The following is an 18,013-nucleotide window of genomic DNA, read 5'->3' on the forward strand; positions in this document are numbered from 1 at the left end:
TGATCACTGAGAGATGTTCTCTGAAGATCCAGAGAGGAGTGGGCGGGTAGGTGAGGTGGATCAGCAGGTTCTTCAGGCAGTGGACTGGAGCTGGGCAGATGAGGCAGGTTTGAGACACAATGAGAGCCAACTTGATCATTCAGGAAAACAGGCAATGCAAAAAACTAGAACACAAAACAAAAGGAGAGCAAAGCGGCCGAGATGTGCAGACTAGAGAGGACAACAATCTGGAGAAGACTGGTGAGGAGATCCAGGTTTTTACCTGAAGCTGATGAGTGTGGATTGGCTGCAGCTGTGGTGGCTGATTGGGGCTGGGAGCAGGTGTAGATGGGCCATGATTATAGGGAACCGAAGAAATCTAAAAAAGTCATTATTATTGTAACCCTTCAAAACTTTTCGTTGTCTGAAAGTTGTTCAGTGTCCCTGATTAAAAAAACCCACCACCTCCGGATCTCTTCAAACATGCAACTCTAAGTGATAATATTTAACCATGTTTTCAGTGATAGATTAATCCACTTATTACCTGTTTCCATAATACTTTTAATTAGTCTTTTACCCCCTAACCATGCTTGAATTGGAATTGCCTCAAATGTGTTTTCTTCAATTTTTTTCCATCTTGAGTATTACACCAACATAACAAAATCCTCAACTGGGCTGATATGTAAGTCCTTCAGATAGATAGATAGATTCCTCCATTGTTCTTTGCCAACTACAGAGTCTGAAATCCTTACCTTGATTTTTCGCCTTGCTATATGTATTGTGATATTGTCGCATTTGTTCAATTGGTTTGTAATTTTAATTTTATTTAATTAATTTCTTGTTTATTTTCATCTCTAATCCTTGGTTCAGTATGGTACTCTTAAAAATTTTTTTGTAACCAAGCTCCAGATTTTGTTCTCTCTGTGCTTTTTTAAATTAGAACACTTGCCTATTAATTTCCCCCTAAAAATTACTTTGCATGAGTCCCAAAGAATGGTGAAGGCACTTCCCCATGATCAGCATTTAATCACCAAGAGATGATACTGGTGGAAGGCTAATGAAATATGCTGACAGAGAATATTTGATTTAAAAAAAAGAAAGAAAGAAACGTTTCTTCATTATGGTGATAATTAAAGCAAACAAAAACTTCCACCAGCATGGAAGAATTTCGTTTAGCCTGGCAAGATAGAAACGTACAGGAAGGCCCACCGCAATGCCAGGCAGCCTGTTACTCACCATGAATAGAATAAAATGAGAGCAACCCCTTTTCAGCACTGTATCCAGGCTGGCAAAGAGTCATAACTCTATGAAGCTACATCTGTGTGTGGGCTGTGTTCTGATATCCTCTGAACTGAGGGGGCTGTCTGTCTTTGGCACGCAAGATAGTGTTCTCTAAGCCATGGTTAATTAACTCCATACCTGACTTCCTTAATGCCCCAGGTTCACAGCCATCAGCTCAAACCTCAGTAACAGGTTCCCAGTCTGCCAGCTTTCAGCCAGCTAGCTGTCAGCTTGCTCCTCAGTCAGGTAGCATCCACGATACTAGCTTCCAGTCTACACTTTCACTCCTTCCTGGTAACATCCAGCCTACTAAATTCCAGTCAGCTTGCACCATGTCTGCTGGCCTTCAGCAAACTAGGTCCCAGACGTCACTCAGGTTGATTAGACTTGGGTTTGTGAGCCCTCAGCCATCCTGTCCTGAGCCTCTGGTCGATAGGCTGGCTGGTCACCTGCTACCTCCAGCTCCTGAGTTGAGTAGCCACCGGCCTCCTGGTCTCCTGGCTTCCCTGCCTTCAACCATGTCCTGTTCCTGAGTTGGCTATCTTTTTGCCGGAGACATTCAAGCTTCCTGTCATCTGGCTGTCTGTAATCGAACTCCCTGATTTATTTTCTATTGGATCTTGCTCTAGAGACAGACAGCCTCTAGACTGCTGGCTTCCAACCAGCTGACCATGCAAGTGTGGCTCTTGTCAATGTCGAGCTTCTCAGCTGCCCAGTTCTCCACCCTCACTGCTGCTCTGCTCCTCGTCCACACCACTGTCCAGCAGCATGGAGGTCCTGCTGCCCAGCACCCCAGCCAACATCTCTCCAGTTCCTGGTTCCCAGTCAGCAGTTTGACTGATGTAGCAGTTGACATCACATCAACACATCGTGCTGTCACCAAAACAAAAGAAGGTGCAGAGTTAGTGAGTAGAAGATAGACTGATCTCCAAAAGGCATAATATTAGAGATGAAACATTCTCTTCAACATTTTAAGCAATATTAGTTCATTGTTGTTGGGTTGTTTTTTTTGTTTTTTTTTTTTTGTTTTTTTTTTTACAATTTTTCGAGTGAAAATAAGGAAAAGAGCCCACTCAAAGGTTTGGGAAGCCCAAGAGATTTGAGCTCTCAGATAACTTTTAACGAAGTCTCTGAGCTCCATAAAGCTATGGCTTGTTCACAATTATTGTTAGGAAAGACGAAGTCAAGCAAATTTTAGAGCTTTATAAAGGAGTCAACTCTGACTCCCAAAATCTCGTCTCAATAATCAGTAGCCATGACGTACTCTGAACAGCTGCCAGCACTCTGAACATTTAAATAGCTGATGTCCACAATGCAGAAGAAGGCTGTAAGAAGACAGCAAGGAGTTGTCAGGTGATTGTTTCCTCGGTAGAGGAAAATAGAACGTTTTGGCCACAATGAGCAAAGTTTTGTTTGGAGAAAGAATTTATTATTGACGTTCGAGATGGATGTTTGTCTTATCTCAAGGTCCACTTACTGGTTTTTATCAGAGTTTTTAACTGCATGTCATCGTCTCAGTCAACTATTTTCTTGGTTGTCATGGAGATTATTTCCGGTTGATGCAGTCGACATTTTTTCAACACATTTTTTATGTTTAACATTCTAAACTTTGATAATAGCTTTGATTCTCTTGTCTTACGGACAAACATTTGATTATATTTTAGGTTAATTCAGGTATATTAGGCTTCACTCAGTTTCTGCCACATCATTGTTTCCGACAGATTCTTTGTTTTCCAGGTTTCTGCTTAGGTTCACAGGTTCAGATTCAGTTATTATCACACTCAGAGTGTCTTATAAAGATGTTCTCATGTTTACTTCCTGTATAGGATGTTTAGTTTTATCCTGTTATTTCTGCATACTTGCACTCTGAGAATGTGGCAGGTCTATATTAAAAGGAATAGAAACAGATTACAGAAACAGTCCAATACAATTATGCAAGAGGACTGGATTAAAATGTGAGGTTTTCCTTGAAACAAAAGCACAAATAGAAGGTAGACATAATAAAACAAACCATCAGACAGCTTCACTGTTTCTTATCATTCAAGACTTTATTAAAACACTTTCGGAATAAATTCAGAGGTGAGTCACTGACAAATGGACCAATCAGAGGAGGGTGAGGAGCCACAGACGGTCACTCAGCTTTGGTCTTTTTCACAGCCCCAGGTAACCTCTCCTGAAGCCTGAAAACACACACAAACAGTCTGTTAGGAGGTTTAGTCCTTCCTGTCCAACCTCTCACTGCAGGCTGGAGGTCAGGAAGAATCATATGAGGAACACCCTGTCACGCTGTGTAGCACCATGTAGCACCTAGTGATGAAAAATGATCTGAGATCCTGATGGATCCTGATCTGCTAAGTCTAATGTTGCAAGTTATCAGTTATTTATATTAACAAACTGAATTTTAACACTTTTTACTCAATCAACAACTTAGTATAACTGAAAATATGTGAAACATGAACTGTAGCTAGCCAGCAGCTAAGCTAGCACTGTGTAGGAGTAAGGAGCATGTTGTGTTTGTGTGAGTTTGTACAAACACACAACACATCTGACATACGTTCTCAGTGAATTTGACATGAACTCACTTGTGCAGCATCTCCTCCACCCTTGACTGAATCAACTGGATGTGATGATCAATCTGTATCTGAACACACACACACACACACACACACACACACACACACACACAATAAGTCCTGTGTTTCCAACTTTCTTATTCATTCAAGTGGAGCTGTACGTAAGATATAATCAATGTGATTTTTCAAATGTTTTTCCTTTCAGTTGCTAGTTTCAGATCATTTTAGAATCAAAATCAATCCACAGAAACTCTCATTACAATGCATCATAATGAAACACATGCCCTCACTGGTTTTCATTAACGTTACTTGAACGTAGAATTGTAATGGTGTTAAACTAGCAGAGTGATTCGAGAGTCTGTCCTGGTGGTGCATTCAGGTGCTGAAGTGAAGGTCAACAGAGCATTAAGCTGTCACATAGCGCTGGATTCATAAGTGGTACATGTTATTTTTGGACATCAACAGGAAAACAAAAACTGTTGGACAAGTGGATAACAGTTTTAGCAACACAACAGCACATAAAATTTGCACCACTTCTCTAACTAAGTGCTTTCTCATCCCCACTACAACACAGAACTACACAGACAGAATACATCTCCTGTGTGGAAATCAGTCGCAGGAAGATTTTTTTATGAGTGAAATCTTGGGTTGAAATACAGATGTGTGTTTTCATGGGTGAATCACAGATATTCAAGGGGAGTGTATCACCTGAACATTAAATTTAGATTACTAATTAAAGGTAATTTGCATAACTCAGAAAATCCTTGTTATTAATGGCACTGGTGGCCGTTAAGTGAACTGCAGTAGCCATCCTGTAGCTCACACTTCATAGGTGCAAGTAAGCATCATTGGCCTAAATTGTGACGTGGCATATATGAGACTGAACGCTGAAATGCCTTTCATTTCTTATGGCTAGTAGGAAACAATCGCATGTCATACTCTTTTGCTTTGTATGGTTACAATATTTATAGTTGACTAAAATCAACGTAGTTTGTCATAGTACATATGTACGTATCATGGATCACTTTAGCTGGTAAACTAATTAGGCAAGCTAGCTAGTATTTTACTAGCAACAATGTTAGCAAACACACAAGCTGAGGTTAGCCAGCCACAATATCACAATTTATTTCACATGCTAGTTAAATACATTAACAATTCTTCAAAACACTACAAATGCTAAAATATGGCCCCATGTGGTGTGTTATGACACTAAGAGCAGGTTTAGACACAAAAAACAACACAAGGTGCAACAAAATGAAAAGGTCCTTCGATGTCTGTCTCATTGTTCATGCAGGTTAACAGGATGGTCGGAGAGAGAGAAACCAGCAGTACCTTTTTCTTCTGGTAAATCAGTGGAGTCGTGAAGAAAATGATGTCAGCTGGATAGAGAGAAGAAAAAAAGACTTTCAATTTCTTTGAATTGGCAATCAAATTAAATCAGAAAGTTATTAAAAAGAAGCCTCACCGAGGATCAGGATGGTGACTCCATTAAAGATAGCACCAACGTAAGTCATGATCCACATGACTGCAGCCAGCTGAAACGTTTAGAGAACAGATGAAACGTTTAGAGAACAAACAGATGAAACTTTTAGAGAACAAACAGCTGAAACGTTTAGAGAACAAAGAGATGAAACATTTAGAGAAAAGATGAAATGTTTAGAGAACAAAGAGATGAAACGTTTAGAGAACAGCTGAAATGTTTAGAGAACAAACAGATGACACTTTAGAAAACAGATAAAACGTTTAGAGAACAAACAGATGAAACGTTTAGAGAACAAACATGAAACGTTTAGAGAACAGATGAAACGTTTAGAGAACAAACAGATGAAACATTTAGAGAACAAACAGATGAAACATTTAGAGAACAAAGAGATGAAACGTTTAGAGAACAAACAGATGAAACGTTTAGAGAACAGATGAAACATTTAGAGAACAGATGAAACGTTTAGAGAACAGATAAAACGTTTAGAGAACAAACAGATGAAATGTTTAGAGAACAAACAGATGAAACTTTTAGAGAACAAACAGATAAAACATTTAGAGAACAAACAGATGAAACATTTAGAGAACAGATGAAACGTTCTGGAATTGGTAATAACAGCAGGGTAAAACACAGACAATGTTTCAGAAGTAGAAACACCTGTTTCTGATCATCACTGGGGGCCCGTTTCACAAAGCAGGTTTAGTGAAAACTCCGAGTTTGTTAAGCCTGAAATGAAGGAAACTCTGAGTTTTCCGTTTCACAAAGGGAGGTAACTCAAACCAGAGAAAGAGGGGTAACTCTACCTGTTTCACAGAGAGAGGTAACTTAAGCTCTCAGTCAGTTACCATAGTAACAGACTCTATGAACCTAACCTGGTCGGGACCAGGTTTTTCTCAATGAACCTGGAGTTTCTCTCTGTCTCCGCCCTCTGTCAGCCACACACGGTATTTGATTTCCTTATTCATTCGTCAGCAGGCGAGTTTTGGGATAACATAGTTTTGCCGTCTGTTATTTAAAAAAAAAAAATCAGTCAGTAGGCACTTTTTTCACTAACATGTCCTTTTGACAATGATCCCGTGGATGAAGGTGCAGCATTACTGCGCAGGGAATTAAATATTCGTCGGGAGATGGTTGTCAGACCGCGCATAGATGTTCTGGCATTTCCAGACAATTATCTTTTTGAATGGTACCGTTTCACGTCACAGTCCATCATCTACATACACAACCTAATCCGTCCTTACATTTGCAACGTTACCAGCCGGAGTCATGCTCTCACATCCCAGCAGATATTGTGTGTTGCGCTGCGTTTCTTTGCGCAGCATTATGTTGGTGATAAAACAACTGCACAGTCAAACAGCCACTTAATATTTACTTTACAATGTAACACATGATCAAAATGAGATACCCCCATTAAATTATGCCGTGTCTTACCTGTTTGAACAATGTTTTTATGTTTCATCTTGAGCTGCTGCCAAGTGCACTTCTCCCCCGCGGGATTGCACCTACATGAAATAAATTAATGAGCTACCATTCAAGCAGTTTTCCCCTGTAATATTATTGTGATTGCAAAGGACTACATTTAGCATTGACCCGAGCAGCAATGTTCTCCCACGCCGCCTCCCTCTCTTTTGCAGCTGCAGCGGTGTTACACTTTTTTCTAAAAACATGCTCAAATTCGCCGTATGAGCGCATTAAGATTTCGAGTTCCAGTGGGGTAAAAAACGCAGCCCTCCTCTTCCCTGTCACCATGGTGACTCGTCGAATCGGGGCTCCATTGATGTTGGCTTTTTATAGTCGTGGTGCACGCGCTTAACTCTGAGTTAACCTACTCTGAGTTGATTGAACTAACTCAATTCACCTGTTCTGAAACCGGAAACTCGGAGTTTCCTATCTCAGGCTAGATCAACTCAGGGTTCAGGATTAGACTCAGAGTTTGTTGAACCTCCTTTGTGAAACGGGCCCTGGGTGTTTTGATGCCAAACTAATCTTAAAGACTAAAAGGGAATTTTGGGCCCAAAAGAGATTCCTGGATGACAAGACTGAAGAAAAGTTTGGTAATATAATGAGATCTTTAGAGTTGCATAGTTATGACTGCTTTTTAACCTCCTAGGACGTGGTGTCCACATATGTAGACATCACATTTTGGGTTGTCTAGACCACAACACTAAATTTGGCTCTACAAATTTAAAACGAATGTCCTCATATATGGACATGATTTGTATCACAAACTACATCATATAAAAAGATAATTCTTTGTTTTTACACTCATCAGGTCCCAATCAGCCCAAATAGCAAAGGGAAATTAAAAATGCATGCCATGCAAGAGTTAGAGTCTTAGGAGGTTAAATTACATGGTCAAACATTTCAACAACACGTCATCTGCTTTACATGCTGTTGCTCCACCAAAGTTTAAAGAGGTCGACCGTCAGAATCTCCCCATGGTTAAACAACAGCAATATTAATGAGATGAAGAGAACCTGTTCATCAGCTGTAAGAAAATGAGGAGAGGTGTAAAATGATGAATGCATTCATGCTTGAAAATAATATTGCTAAACCACTGTCTTCAAGTTGGGCTTCTCTTTGTTTGATAGTGGAGAAATCAGACAAAAGTCCTAGATTCTGTACAGTGTTGCAAAGAGAATAGTGTATCTGAGCCAGATTCCTACCCACTTCCTCCCACTCAAGTGTGTGTGGGAGCTTGTGAAATATCTGCCTTTATTATGGGGTCTGGACTTTACTCCTGCATTGTGAGGTGCTTTAGGCTGTGAAATGTGCCTGCAATATTTTAGTGCTTTGTGAATATGGTTGTGTCTGGGTTTGATGGCTGCACAGTGTATCTGGATGACGCAGTGGTGTTCAATGACATATGGGAAACATATCTGCAGCGCATTCATATGTTGTTTGGTCATCTGGATGATGTGCACCTTATAGTCAATTTGGCCAAAGGTGCCAGAATTGCTGGGTTGGAAAAAGGTGCTTGAACATTGGGACAGAGAAAAGTACAGTTTGTAGACTATTATAGTAGCCATGAACATTGTTTTATGGAACATGAAGTGAGTGAAATTTTTTTATCTGTTTTAAAGGATCTTGTATATTAATATATATTATACATGAAAGTATTATGAGTGCACTATTTTGTTATTGGGAGATCCCAGGATGTGTTTTTTTTTTGTTTGGTTGTTTTGTTTGGGGGGCACCTGGTTTGACTGTTATCTCTCTCTTCCTCTGTTCGCAGAGGCCTGCAGCATTTCAAAACAGAGTTTCAGGTCCTGAAGGTTAGAAATTCATCTTGACAAACAGGAATCTTCACAGATGAGTTTAAACCAGCTGTTATAAAACCATCAGACTAAACTCTGATGAAAGAAGCTCTCAGTCTGTCCTGTTGGACCTCAGAGCAGTTTGATACGATCGATCACAATATCTGAATCAATGGTCTTGAACAGCTGTTGGTCTTTGAGTGTTAAACTGGTTTCAAACAAACATCAAAGGCACAGAGTTGGACATCAGTCTTGGAGATCATGTGTCTGACAAACATGACGTCTGTTTGAGGTTGCAGGGAGCTGATTGGTCCATCACTGTTGTCACTCTACGTGCTGCCACTGGGTGGCATCATTACAGAGCACAGAGTATGTTTCTATGCAGACAACACACAACTGAACGTCTGTGCTGAAGCAGATGATGCTGAGGCTACAGACTCCATCACTGACCGTCTGTTAATCAATAAATCAACAAATCAATGGATGAGAAAGAATTTAAGAAGAAGTTAAATGGGACAGACTGAAATCCTTCTAGTCTGCCCTGAAACAAAGAGAGAAATGCTGTTTGATAATCTGTGAAATGAACTCTCTGGATTAAATTTGAGTTTTCAGTCCTGGTGTTCTCCTAGAATCAGATCTGAGCTTCAAGTCACATCAACAAGGTGACCAAAACTTCATGTGTCACTCCAGAAACAGCTGAAGAATGTCCATTTATAAATCAAAAAGATGCTGAAGTGTAAAACAAATAAATGATTTTTTCCCTACACTGCTTTCTGCTTTCTGCATCATGGAAGTCAAAAGGCGCTAAAAAAGAGAAAAGCGACGAAGAATCCATGAATTAAACTTGATTCCAGCTGCTCCACAACAGTTCAGAAACATCACACAGTTGTTCTGTACTGACCAAAGAAAACGCCACAGTCTAAGGATGATGTGGATGAGACAAAAAACACGCTAGGGAATGTTCTGTGTTTCTTTCGGTGTGATATGTTTACACTTTAAAGTTCCTTTTGCCAGTGCAAATTACTACTTTTGCATCCAAAACATTTATTTTCCCTTTTGCCCCGCTGACAAACAAATCTGACCTTCAGAGAGTCAACCAGGTCCTCAACCAGCAGCAGCCTCCTGGTCTGATTACTGAACCAGTTCAGGTGGATCAGAGACTGATCAGCTAGCAGCCGAACCGATTCCGAGGATACAGAGATGTCCCTCTCCAACAGAGCTCTGAAAGAGGACAGAGGTGGACAAAAGAGGGCACAGGACAGAAGAGGAGGACAGAGGACATCAGAGGAGGACAGAAGAGAATTAATGTAACCTGTAACCTCAAATGTGGTTTTGCTGCATTAATTTCTCATTGGTTGATGTTGATTGTTCAACTTGGTGTTTGGTGCATTTCTTAGAAAAATTTAATTTGTGTTAAGTTAGGTCTTAAATGAAGTTCACATTTCAGTCACTGTTTTCTGATTAGTTTTACACTAATCAAGTTTTTAAAAGTTAATAATATTAAGTTTTACCCTAAAGTGTTTGGAGGCTCATCTGCTCCCATTTGAAGTCAAAAACTGAGCAACAGAATAAAGAACAAATTCCATTCAAAATAGTGTGTGTGTGTGTGTGTGTGTGTGTGTGTGTGCGTGTGTGTGTGTGCGTGTGTGTGTGTGTGTGTGTGTGTGTGTGTGTGCGCGTGTGTGTGTGTGTGTGTGTGTGTGTGTGTGTTACCTGAATGGATGACCTTCATTTGATTTCTGGATGGCCTGGATCACTGATTTATAAACCCTACAGACAGGAAGCAGACTCATTAACACACAGCTGATGAATAAGGACTTCCTGTCATTTGTACAAATACTGAAGATGTCTGCTGGTTTTGTCTGATTTATACAGGATGAGCTGAGAATGAGAAACTCACACTGGGCAGCTGAGAGGAGAAACACAGTTAAAAATGAAATGAATTCATCTAAAAGCACATAGATCTAAACTTTAAAGACATTTTCTCGGCAGACTGGTGCACTGTGGGATTCACAGAGCTCTGAGGTGCAGTGTTCATCAGTTTGCTGGTATATTTAACACGTGGACACGCCTGAAGTGTGTTTGAGATGGACTCGTTCTTCACTCTGGTTTCAGCATTTAGAGACACGATCAAACATGCAGCAGCAGTGTTTTCATGCTGAACAATAGGGCCAGCTCTCATTGGTTGCTGACACATTCACTGTACATTCCAACTGGTCACTGACAGACCAGGTGACCCATCCCCTCACCTGAAGGTGATGGTGACACAGAGGCAAGTCAGTAGCAGGTAGGACACCACACTGATGACAGACAGCGTTGCCACAGAGACAAGAACCAGCAACGAGAGGCCGAACGCTGCCGCCGTCTTCTTCGGTTCCTTCCAGTGGACAAGCTGTAAGGCTGGGGGGGGCAAGATTTATAGTAAACGCATACTGTCCTCACAGTGACAGATAAACATGTTCATCAGACACATAAAACAAGCACAGTGAAAATACATCTAATGCACAACTTTCATGAATTACAATAATCCACAAAAAGTCACCAAGCCAAGGACCCAACCAATCGTCACTGAAGAAGCTCATTCTTTCAAGAACAACGTACATATTTTGGACAGATGGTTTGAAAGAGGAGGGAAGTAGGCTGTTTACATATCACATCCCTCAATAGAGGAGGTGGTCGATGACACCACTTATCCTCCACCTCCAATGCTGCCCCTCCCAGCAGATTTAAGAACCATCACACTCCATCAGTAAAGAATCAGTATAACCAGTTTAAAGATTTGTTCTGAACATGTCTGCAGTCAGCAGAGCAGCACTTAAAGCATGTGATACATTTAAGCATACTAAGGGTTAAAAAGTCCTGAGCTGTTCGAGTGATTAAAATCCTGCAGCAGCAATAAGAACCTTGTTACGGAAGCAAAATGACCTGAATAATAACACCGAGGCAGTCAGCTGAGCAGGTTAGCTAACACCAGGACAATAGAGCTTTGTGTCTGAGCACAACTTCATCCACACGCTAACCAAGTGGCTGCAGGACAGGATGGTTCAACAGCTGGTCTGTGAGCGAACTGGAAACAGAATTTTAGACTGTTTTCATCATCATATTGTCATTGTTTCAATGATATTATTCAGCAGCACAAATGAACTTCACCTCCATAGTGACAATATAAAAAGCTTTAAGTTTCAAACGGTTAGTGTAAAGACCTGGAACACGGCCAAGCTCACAGTCTGATATGTGATGTTTGGTCAATGACAAAAAACACTCATTCAATTTAAATAACATCCATTAAATGATCCAACTGATGAACTGACACTGAACTCAAATAGACACCAGTCAGTGGCTCAGCTCAGTGATCAGCTGATCAGTCTCAGTTTCTGACCCTGGAGCAGCAGCGCTCAGCCGTCTCCTTAACAACAGAACATCTGTCGAATGAAGACTATGACATACGGCTGAAAGTCAGCGGGTTCTCATTATTGTGGCGTTTGTTTGATGACTGAGGACAAGCTCACCTAAAGACCCATTTAGTAGACGTTCTGGAGCTTTTGACTGTGTCACATGAGCTTCCCAGTTCAAACTGAATGTAACCTGTGAACATGTTGAACAGGTGAGTCCTACCTGAATGTGTGAGGTCTCTGAGTGAAGAGGAGGAGGAGTTCTTGCATGATGATAATGATGAACAGTCAGAAGGGCTGCTACTGGTTGAGTCGGCCATCTTCTTCTTTGTCTTCTTCTTCTTCTTCTTCTTCTTCTTCTGTGTGTGTGGAGCTGACGTTTCTCTGGTCAGTATGACTCTGAGTCTGAGCTGCTACTGATGGATGGATTTATGATGTCAGTGCAGGGCGGGTCTTATAGAAAGGGGCGTGTCCACACATCAGCTCTCATGTAAGTTGAAGCATTTGGAAAAGTTTTTCATTCTTAAAATCCTCCAGTTAACTAATTGTGTGACAAAGTTCTCATTTTCCTGAAACTACTATTTGAAATGTCTTTGATGTTTCTTACTTCATTTAACATCAATGGAAACAATGTTTACATACCGTGTTGCACACATTTTTATGGTTTCATAGAAATCACTTGCACCACCTGCACCTACCTAACACTGTTCATACTTCATGCCACTTGCACTATTTAAATGTGTTTATATTTTTGGGGATATTTGACTATTTACACTTCTGGGGCCCGTTTCACAAAGGAGGTTCAACAAACTCCGAGTCTAATCCTGAACCCTGAGTTGATCTAGCCTGAGATAGGAAACTCCGAGTTTCCGGTTTCAGAACAGGTGATTTGAGTTAGTTCAATCAACTCAGAGTAGGTTAACTCAGAGTTCAGCGCGTGCACCACGACTATAAAAAGCCAACATCAATGGAGCCCCGATTCGACGAGTCACCATGGCAACGGGGAAGAGGAGGGCTGCGTTTTTTTACCACACTGGAACTCGAAATCTTAATGTGCTCATACGGCGAATTTGAGCATGTTTTTAGAAAAAAGTGTAACACCGCTGCAGCTGCAAAAGAGAGGGAGGCGGCGTGGGGGAACATTGCTGCTCGGGTCAATGCGTAAGTTTAAATGTAGTCCTTTGCAATCACAATAATATTACAGGGGAAAACTGCTTGAATGGTAGCTCATTAATTTATTTCATGTAGGTGCAATCCCGCGGGGGAGAAGTGCACTTGGTAGCAACTCAAGATGAAACATAAAAACATTGTTCAAACAGGTAAGACACAGCATAATTTAATGGGGGTATCTCATTTTGATCATGTGTTATATTATAAAGTAAATATTAAGTGGCTGTTTGACTGTGTAGTTGTTTTATCACCAACATAATGCTGCGCGAAGAAACGCAGCGCAACACACAATATCTGCTGGGATGTGAGAGCATGACTCCGGCTGGTAATGTTGCAAATGTAAGGCCGGATTAGGTTGTGTATGTAGATGATGGACTGTGACGTCAAACGGTACCGTTCAAAAAGATAATTGTCTGGAAATGCCAGAACATCTATGCGCGGTCTGATAACCATCTCCCGACGAATATTTAATTCCCTGTGCAGTAATGCTGCACCTTCATCCACGGGATCGTTGGCAAAAGGACATGTTAGTGAAAGAAAGTGCCTACTGACTGATTTTTTTTTAAAATAACAGACGGCAGAACTATGTTATCCCAAAACTCGCCTGCTGACGAATGAATGAGGAAATCAAATACCGTGTGCGGAGAGGGCGGAGACAGAGAGAAACTCGAGGTTCATTGAGAAAAACCTGGTCCCGACCAGGTTAGGTTCATAGAGTCTGTTACTATGGTAACTGACCGAGAGCTTAAGTTACCTCTCTCTGTGAAACGGGCTAGAGTTACCCCTCTTTCTCTGGTTTGAGTTACCTCCCTTTGTGAAACGGAAAACTCAGAGTTTCCTTCATTTCAGGCTTAACAAACTCGGAGTTTTCACTAAACATGCTTTGTGAAACGGGCCCCTGGTTAGATGCTAAACTGCATTTTGTTGTCTCTGTGTAGCACTCCGACAATGACAATAAAGTTGAATCTAATCCAGTCTAATCTAAATGCACAGCTTTATTGTCTGACTGTTTCCTTATTGAAGTATTAACAATAATCCAGTTTAAACTGTCGGTCTTGGTGTGATGGAAAGGACTGAGTGCATTACTCAAGTAGCTTACAGTTTGGAGGTACTTGCACTTTACTTAAGTATACACACAAGCCAAGAAGACAGTTTAGAACCTGATTAAATTTGATGAATGATTCATGAATCTGCTAGAATGTTTCACATTACGTCAGACTGTGAATGAAGTCCTGATGAAAAGAGAATAATGAGCTCGTTTACTTTATTCAGTCCTTTACTGACACTGTTTCTGAGGACAAATATTCATCCATCTGTTCAGCTTCGTTGGCTCCTCTGTTTAAATGTGAATCAGATGTCCTGTCAGCCGCCATCACTGTACTTTTTAATGTAACTTTAAGCTTCGACTCTACTACATTGTACTTTTTACTGCATTATATTTATGTGACAGTCGCAGAATGAGCAGGATTTTTCAGTTGTGGTGTTGCCATCTCCAGGTCAACAGCTGCGTGTGCCTGGTCGCTATGTTTTCAAGAGTTAAATGTAAAACGACAAAGGTTCAGCTGATCCGAGTAATCAAACACACAGATCTACATATAACACAGGCGTCGTTTTATCCAAAGGGACATTTTTGCAGATTTAATGTGTCATCGTGTTCAAATATGACATATTTTCATGGTGACATACTTAAAGCAGCAAACAGTAAAGTGAGTTAAACAACAGGAGACAAACTGATCCACTGGAACAAGTTACGAACTGCTAACTGCGGCTAACTGAGGCTAGCAGACCTGCTGTTATCACTTATAGGAATTTCTCTCAGTTTCAACAGTAAATTTCCTTCTAAAGTTTACCTTTGAATAATAAAAACCAGCGCAGAGTGATCATCACTCGTCGCTGTTCACCGCAGTAACAGCTGATTGTTATTAACTAATCAGCTGTCTGCAGTCAGCGTCACATTTCGGCTAATGTTTCTATCACGGTACCATTTAACACACCCGAGGCAGCCCAGGTCCATGCTAGCAGCACTGACCGAACTAAGCTGACAGACTGTCTGTTACCCGAGTATAACAGCTCCGGTACCGACACATGAAAACACAGAGCAGGTGGCAGTTCTTACATCCTTACAGCGGGTCCGCAGAGTCCGCTCACTGAGCAAGTTAGCTTAGCCGTTACCTGGGTAACTCACTGCAGAGGAAGTGAAGTCAGGAACAGTTACAACAAACCACTTCCTGACAGGATTTCAAAATTGTAGCTAATTTTTATGCCGCTGTCTTATTTCTGAAATTTGAGGCTGACACAAACGTATTCATATGCGTTAACAGCACTTTCTTGTGTAATTTAATTTTGACCTGATTGTTACTTTTTCTAATTTTATTTTCCTTTTTGATGTGATTTTAAACTTTTCACTGAATTTCTCTCTATTGTGTTTCTTAGAGATGGTCATGAATCTTCTGCTGCTGTCTTCGTTGATTTATTTTAGTAGTTTAGTAGTACTTTGTTTTTGTCGTTTATTGCCGTTTGCGCTTTATAAAGTCAGTTCACTGGGACAGGGCATCGACACTAGTGTTCTGTTATCCACCTGCAGGGGGCAACAGCGGCTCACATTAAACACTCGAGCGGGGTCGGAAGCTTTATTTCAGCCTCCTGTTTCCTCCGGAGGGTTTTGAAGTTCGTGCAGCGGCGGCAGGCTGCAGGGTTTGGGTTGTGTTGACTAGTGTTCTCATATTGACCCATTAGGTTGGTGGTAACCGTGTTGACCGTGATGCAGTGCGGCTGGCCGCTGTTAGGTCCGCTGCAGTGGATCCGTTATGTCAACAAACAGGTGATGGTGAAAGCGGGAAAAGAAGAGCACCGTGGCTGGCTGCTGACCGTAGACCCGGTGTCCGCCAGGTGACTAAAGAGACACACACACACACACACACACACACACACACACACACACACACACACACACACACACACTCAGCTGCGACAAAACGCAGGAAAGGTGAGAAAATGAGTGACTGCAGGAAATGTAGTAAAATTTGATATGAAGTATGTTTTGTACATTAGTATTTAATTTTACACATAATTTTACATTATTGTGGTAATAAATTAATTTAAGCAACAAAAAATCCACTTGGGAACTCTGTCCTGTTTGATTGACGGTCCGTCTCACCGCTCAGCATCAGTGACATCACTTCCTGTCCTGATGGTTTTTCAGAATCATCAGTGAATCTGGATCATCAGATTCATTCACGTGTTTCAGGTTGTGACTTTAACTCACTCACTGCGCAGAAATAGCAGCTTCTTCTTTTGAGCAGAAAAATAACGTCTAATAAAACAGACTAATGAGTGTTTACATGTGGAACGTGCAGAGTCCTGATCCAGGTTTCTGAATCCTGATCCAGGTTTCTGATTCCTGTTCGATCAGTAAAATCACAAACAGAAACAAGTTTGACTTTGGTGATAAACTGTCAGCGGTGGTTTGGCTCTTGTTCTTAGAATGATCAACACGAGACAAGAACTAGATCCTGAAACATCAGATCCTGGAGTACAGTGGGACTGATGTGGATCAGGTTTTCTTTGCTTCTCTTCAGGTTTCTGCTCCTTCCTGACTGTCGGAAACTGAAATATCTTCATGTTTCAGCTTGTCTGCAGCTTCACATTTCCTGTTTTTATGATAGTGACCAAGAAACGTACAGAGCCTCACATTTTAGAATAAAAATGAAAAAGAGTCACAGTTTTTAAGTTGCTGCTGACTTTACTGATCCAATGTTTCAGTCTGGAAAAACCTCCAAAACAGGAAGTGATGTATAACTTCCTGCTTTGTTTTTCATGCTGCTGAGCTCTGAGACAAACTGTGATGCAGATCCAGGACTGATCTGGTCTGACCCAGTCTGTCTCCCTTGCAGTCTGGTCCTGGTGAACTTCAGGGAAGAGGGGGGAGCATCAGTGCAGGTGGTGATGGGTCATTCTGTGGAGGAGGTGGAGGTTCTGCAGGAAGCTGATGAGGAGACCACAGAGCGTCTCCAGACCTCCTTCCTGCCCCCAAGGACCGACAGGCTGGACCTGGAGGAGGTCAGGAGGAGGAGGGGGGGTGTCCGGAGGTGGCTGGAGAAGAACCGGGTCCCAGTGTTGGAGGAGGGGGATGATCTAAGGGTGGCGGGGGTCCTGACCATCACAGCCCCATACAGACCAGAAGACTGCTTCAGTGCCAACCAAATTATCCTGGATCGAATCCAGAAACTGATCCAGATCCAACCACATCATCCAGACAATGATCTAGATATCCCTGTAGGCCTGACGACCTGTCAGGACAGTTAAATACACTGGTTTGATTCCTGTTGTCTCCTGGCCAATCAGAGCACAGCAGCAGCTGTGACTGACAGCTGGTTTGGAACCAGTTTGGAGATCCAGACAGGAAATGGGCGACGTTCCGGTTCCATGTTGTGTCTGAACCATCGACCTGCAGGATGTTTAGCTTCTGTCCAATGTCTGAAACGTTTGTTTGTACTTTTTCTGAGTTCCTGTTTCATCACTGTGACTGTTGAAAAATAAAAGCTGAATTCACACCGTCTGCATTTTCTCCACAAACAAAAACTCTTTGAAATAAAACGTTTGTTTGGTTTTTCTCACATTTTATTACTTGAAGTCAAGGTGGAGGACATCAATCTGATCTGCTGAACTACACTTTCCATGGAAACAGTTCGACCAGTTGAATGAGCTTTATTTCCAGTAAATTATAATGGAGCTGTAATCTGACCTCAGTTACCATGGAAACAGATCCCCCAGACTCACCTGGTCCTGCACAGATTGACAGCTGTTGACTGGAAGAACACGCCAAGAGGCCCATGGAGCATGCTCAGTAGAGTCCTCCATCCCTGGAGGTCAGGTCGA

At 41.5% G+C, this 18,013-nt stretch overlaps 2 protein-coding genes across 3 annotated transcripts; one reads left to right on the forward strand and one right to left on the reverse strand.

Annotated features, from left to right (window-relative positions):
* Positions 1–3,282: 3,282 nt before the first annotated feature.
* Positions 3,283–15,332, reverse strand: LOC143319767 (reticulon-3-B-like). Of its 2 annotated transcripts, XM_076728971.1 has the most exons (9): positions 14,032–15,332; positions 12,189–12,742; positions 10,823–10,973; positions 10,287–10,343; positions 9,656–9,794; positions 5,299–5,368; positions 5,166–5,212; positions 3,843–3,901; positions 3,283–3,440 (listed from the first exon to the last, which is right to left on the reverse strand). In XM_076728971.1, exons 2-9 carry the CDS (start codon positions 12,283–12,285, stop codon positions 3,392–3,394), a joined length of 669 nt encoding a protein of 222 aa, XP_076585086.1. In that variant the 5' UTR covers positions 12,286–12,742; positions 14,032–15,332; the 3' UTR covers positions 3,283–3,391. The 2 variants fall into 2 exon arrangements, with proteins under 2 accessions (XP_076585086.1, XP_076585087.1); XM_076728972.1 differs by having other exon boundaries at positions 12,189–15,332.
* Positions 15,333–15,801: 469 nt separating this feature from the next.
* Positions 15,802–17,700, forward strand: gemin6 (gem (nuclear organelle) associated protein 6). Its single transcript, XM_076728740.1, has 2 exons — positions 15,802–16,024; positions 17,029–17,700. The coding sequence occupies exons 1-2, from the start codon at positions 15,897–15,899 to the stop codon at positions 17,438–17,440; spliced, it is 540 nt and encodes a 179-aa protein (XP_076584855.1). The 5' UTR covers positions 15,802–15,896; the 3' UTR covers positions 17,441–17,700.
* Positions 17,701–18,013: the final 313 nt, after the last annotated feature.

The sequence above is a fragment of the Chaetodon auriga genome, chromosome 4, assembly GCF_051107435.1.
Source record: "Chaetodon auriga isolate fChaAug3 chromosome 4, fChaAug3.hap1, whole genome shotgun sequence".
In the NCBI taxonomy this organism is placed as follows: Eukaryota; Metazoa; Chordata; class Actinopteri; order Chaetodontiformes; family Chaetodontidae; genus Chaetodon; species Chaetodon auriga.

Coding starts and splice junctions, on each gene's coding strand:
- LOC143319767 (XM_076728971.1), bottom strand. CDS start 12,285: ATGGCCGACTCAACCAGTAGCAGCCCTTCTGACTGTTCATCATTATCA. Junction 9,795..10,286: donor AATGAAGGTCATCCATTCAG/GTAACACACACA, acceptor GTCCTCTTTCAG/AGCTCTGTTGGAGAGGGACA. Junction 3,902..5,165: donor TGATTTACCAGAAGAAAAAG/GTACTGCTGGTT, acceptor GTGTGTGTTCAG/ATACAGATTGATCATCACAT.
- gemin6 (XM_076728740.1), top strand. CDS start 15,897: ATGCAGTGCGGCTGGCCGCTGTTAGGTCCGCTGCAGTGGATCCGTTAT. Junction 16,025..17,028: donor GTAGACCCGGTGTCCGCCAG/GTGACTAAAGAG, acceptor TCTCCCTTGCAG/TCTGGTCCTGGTGAACTTCA.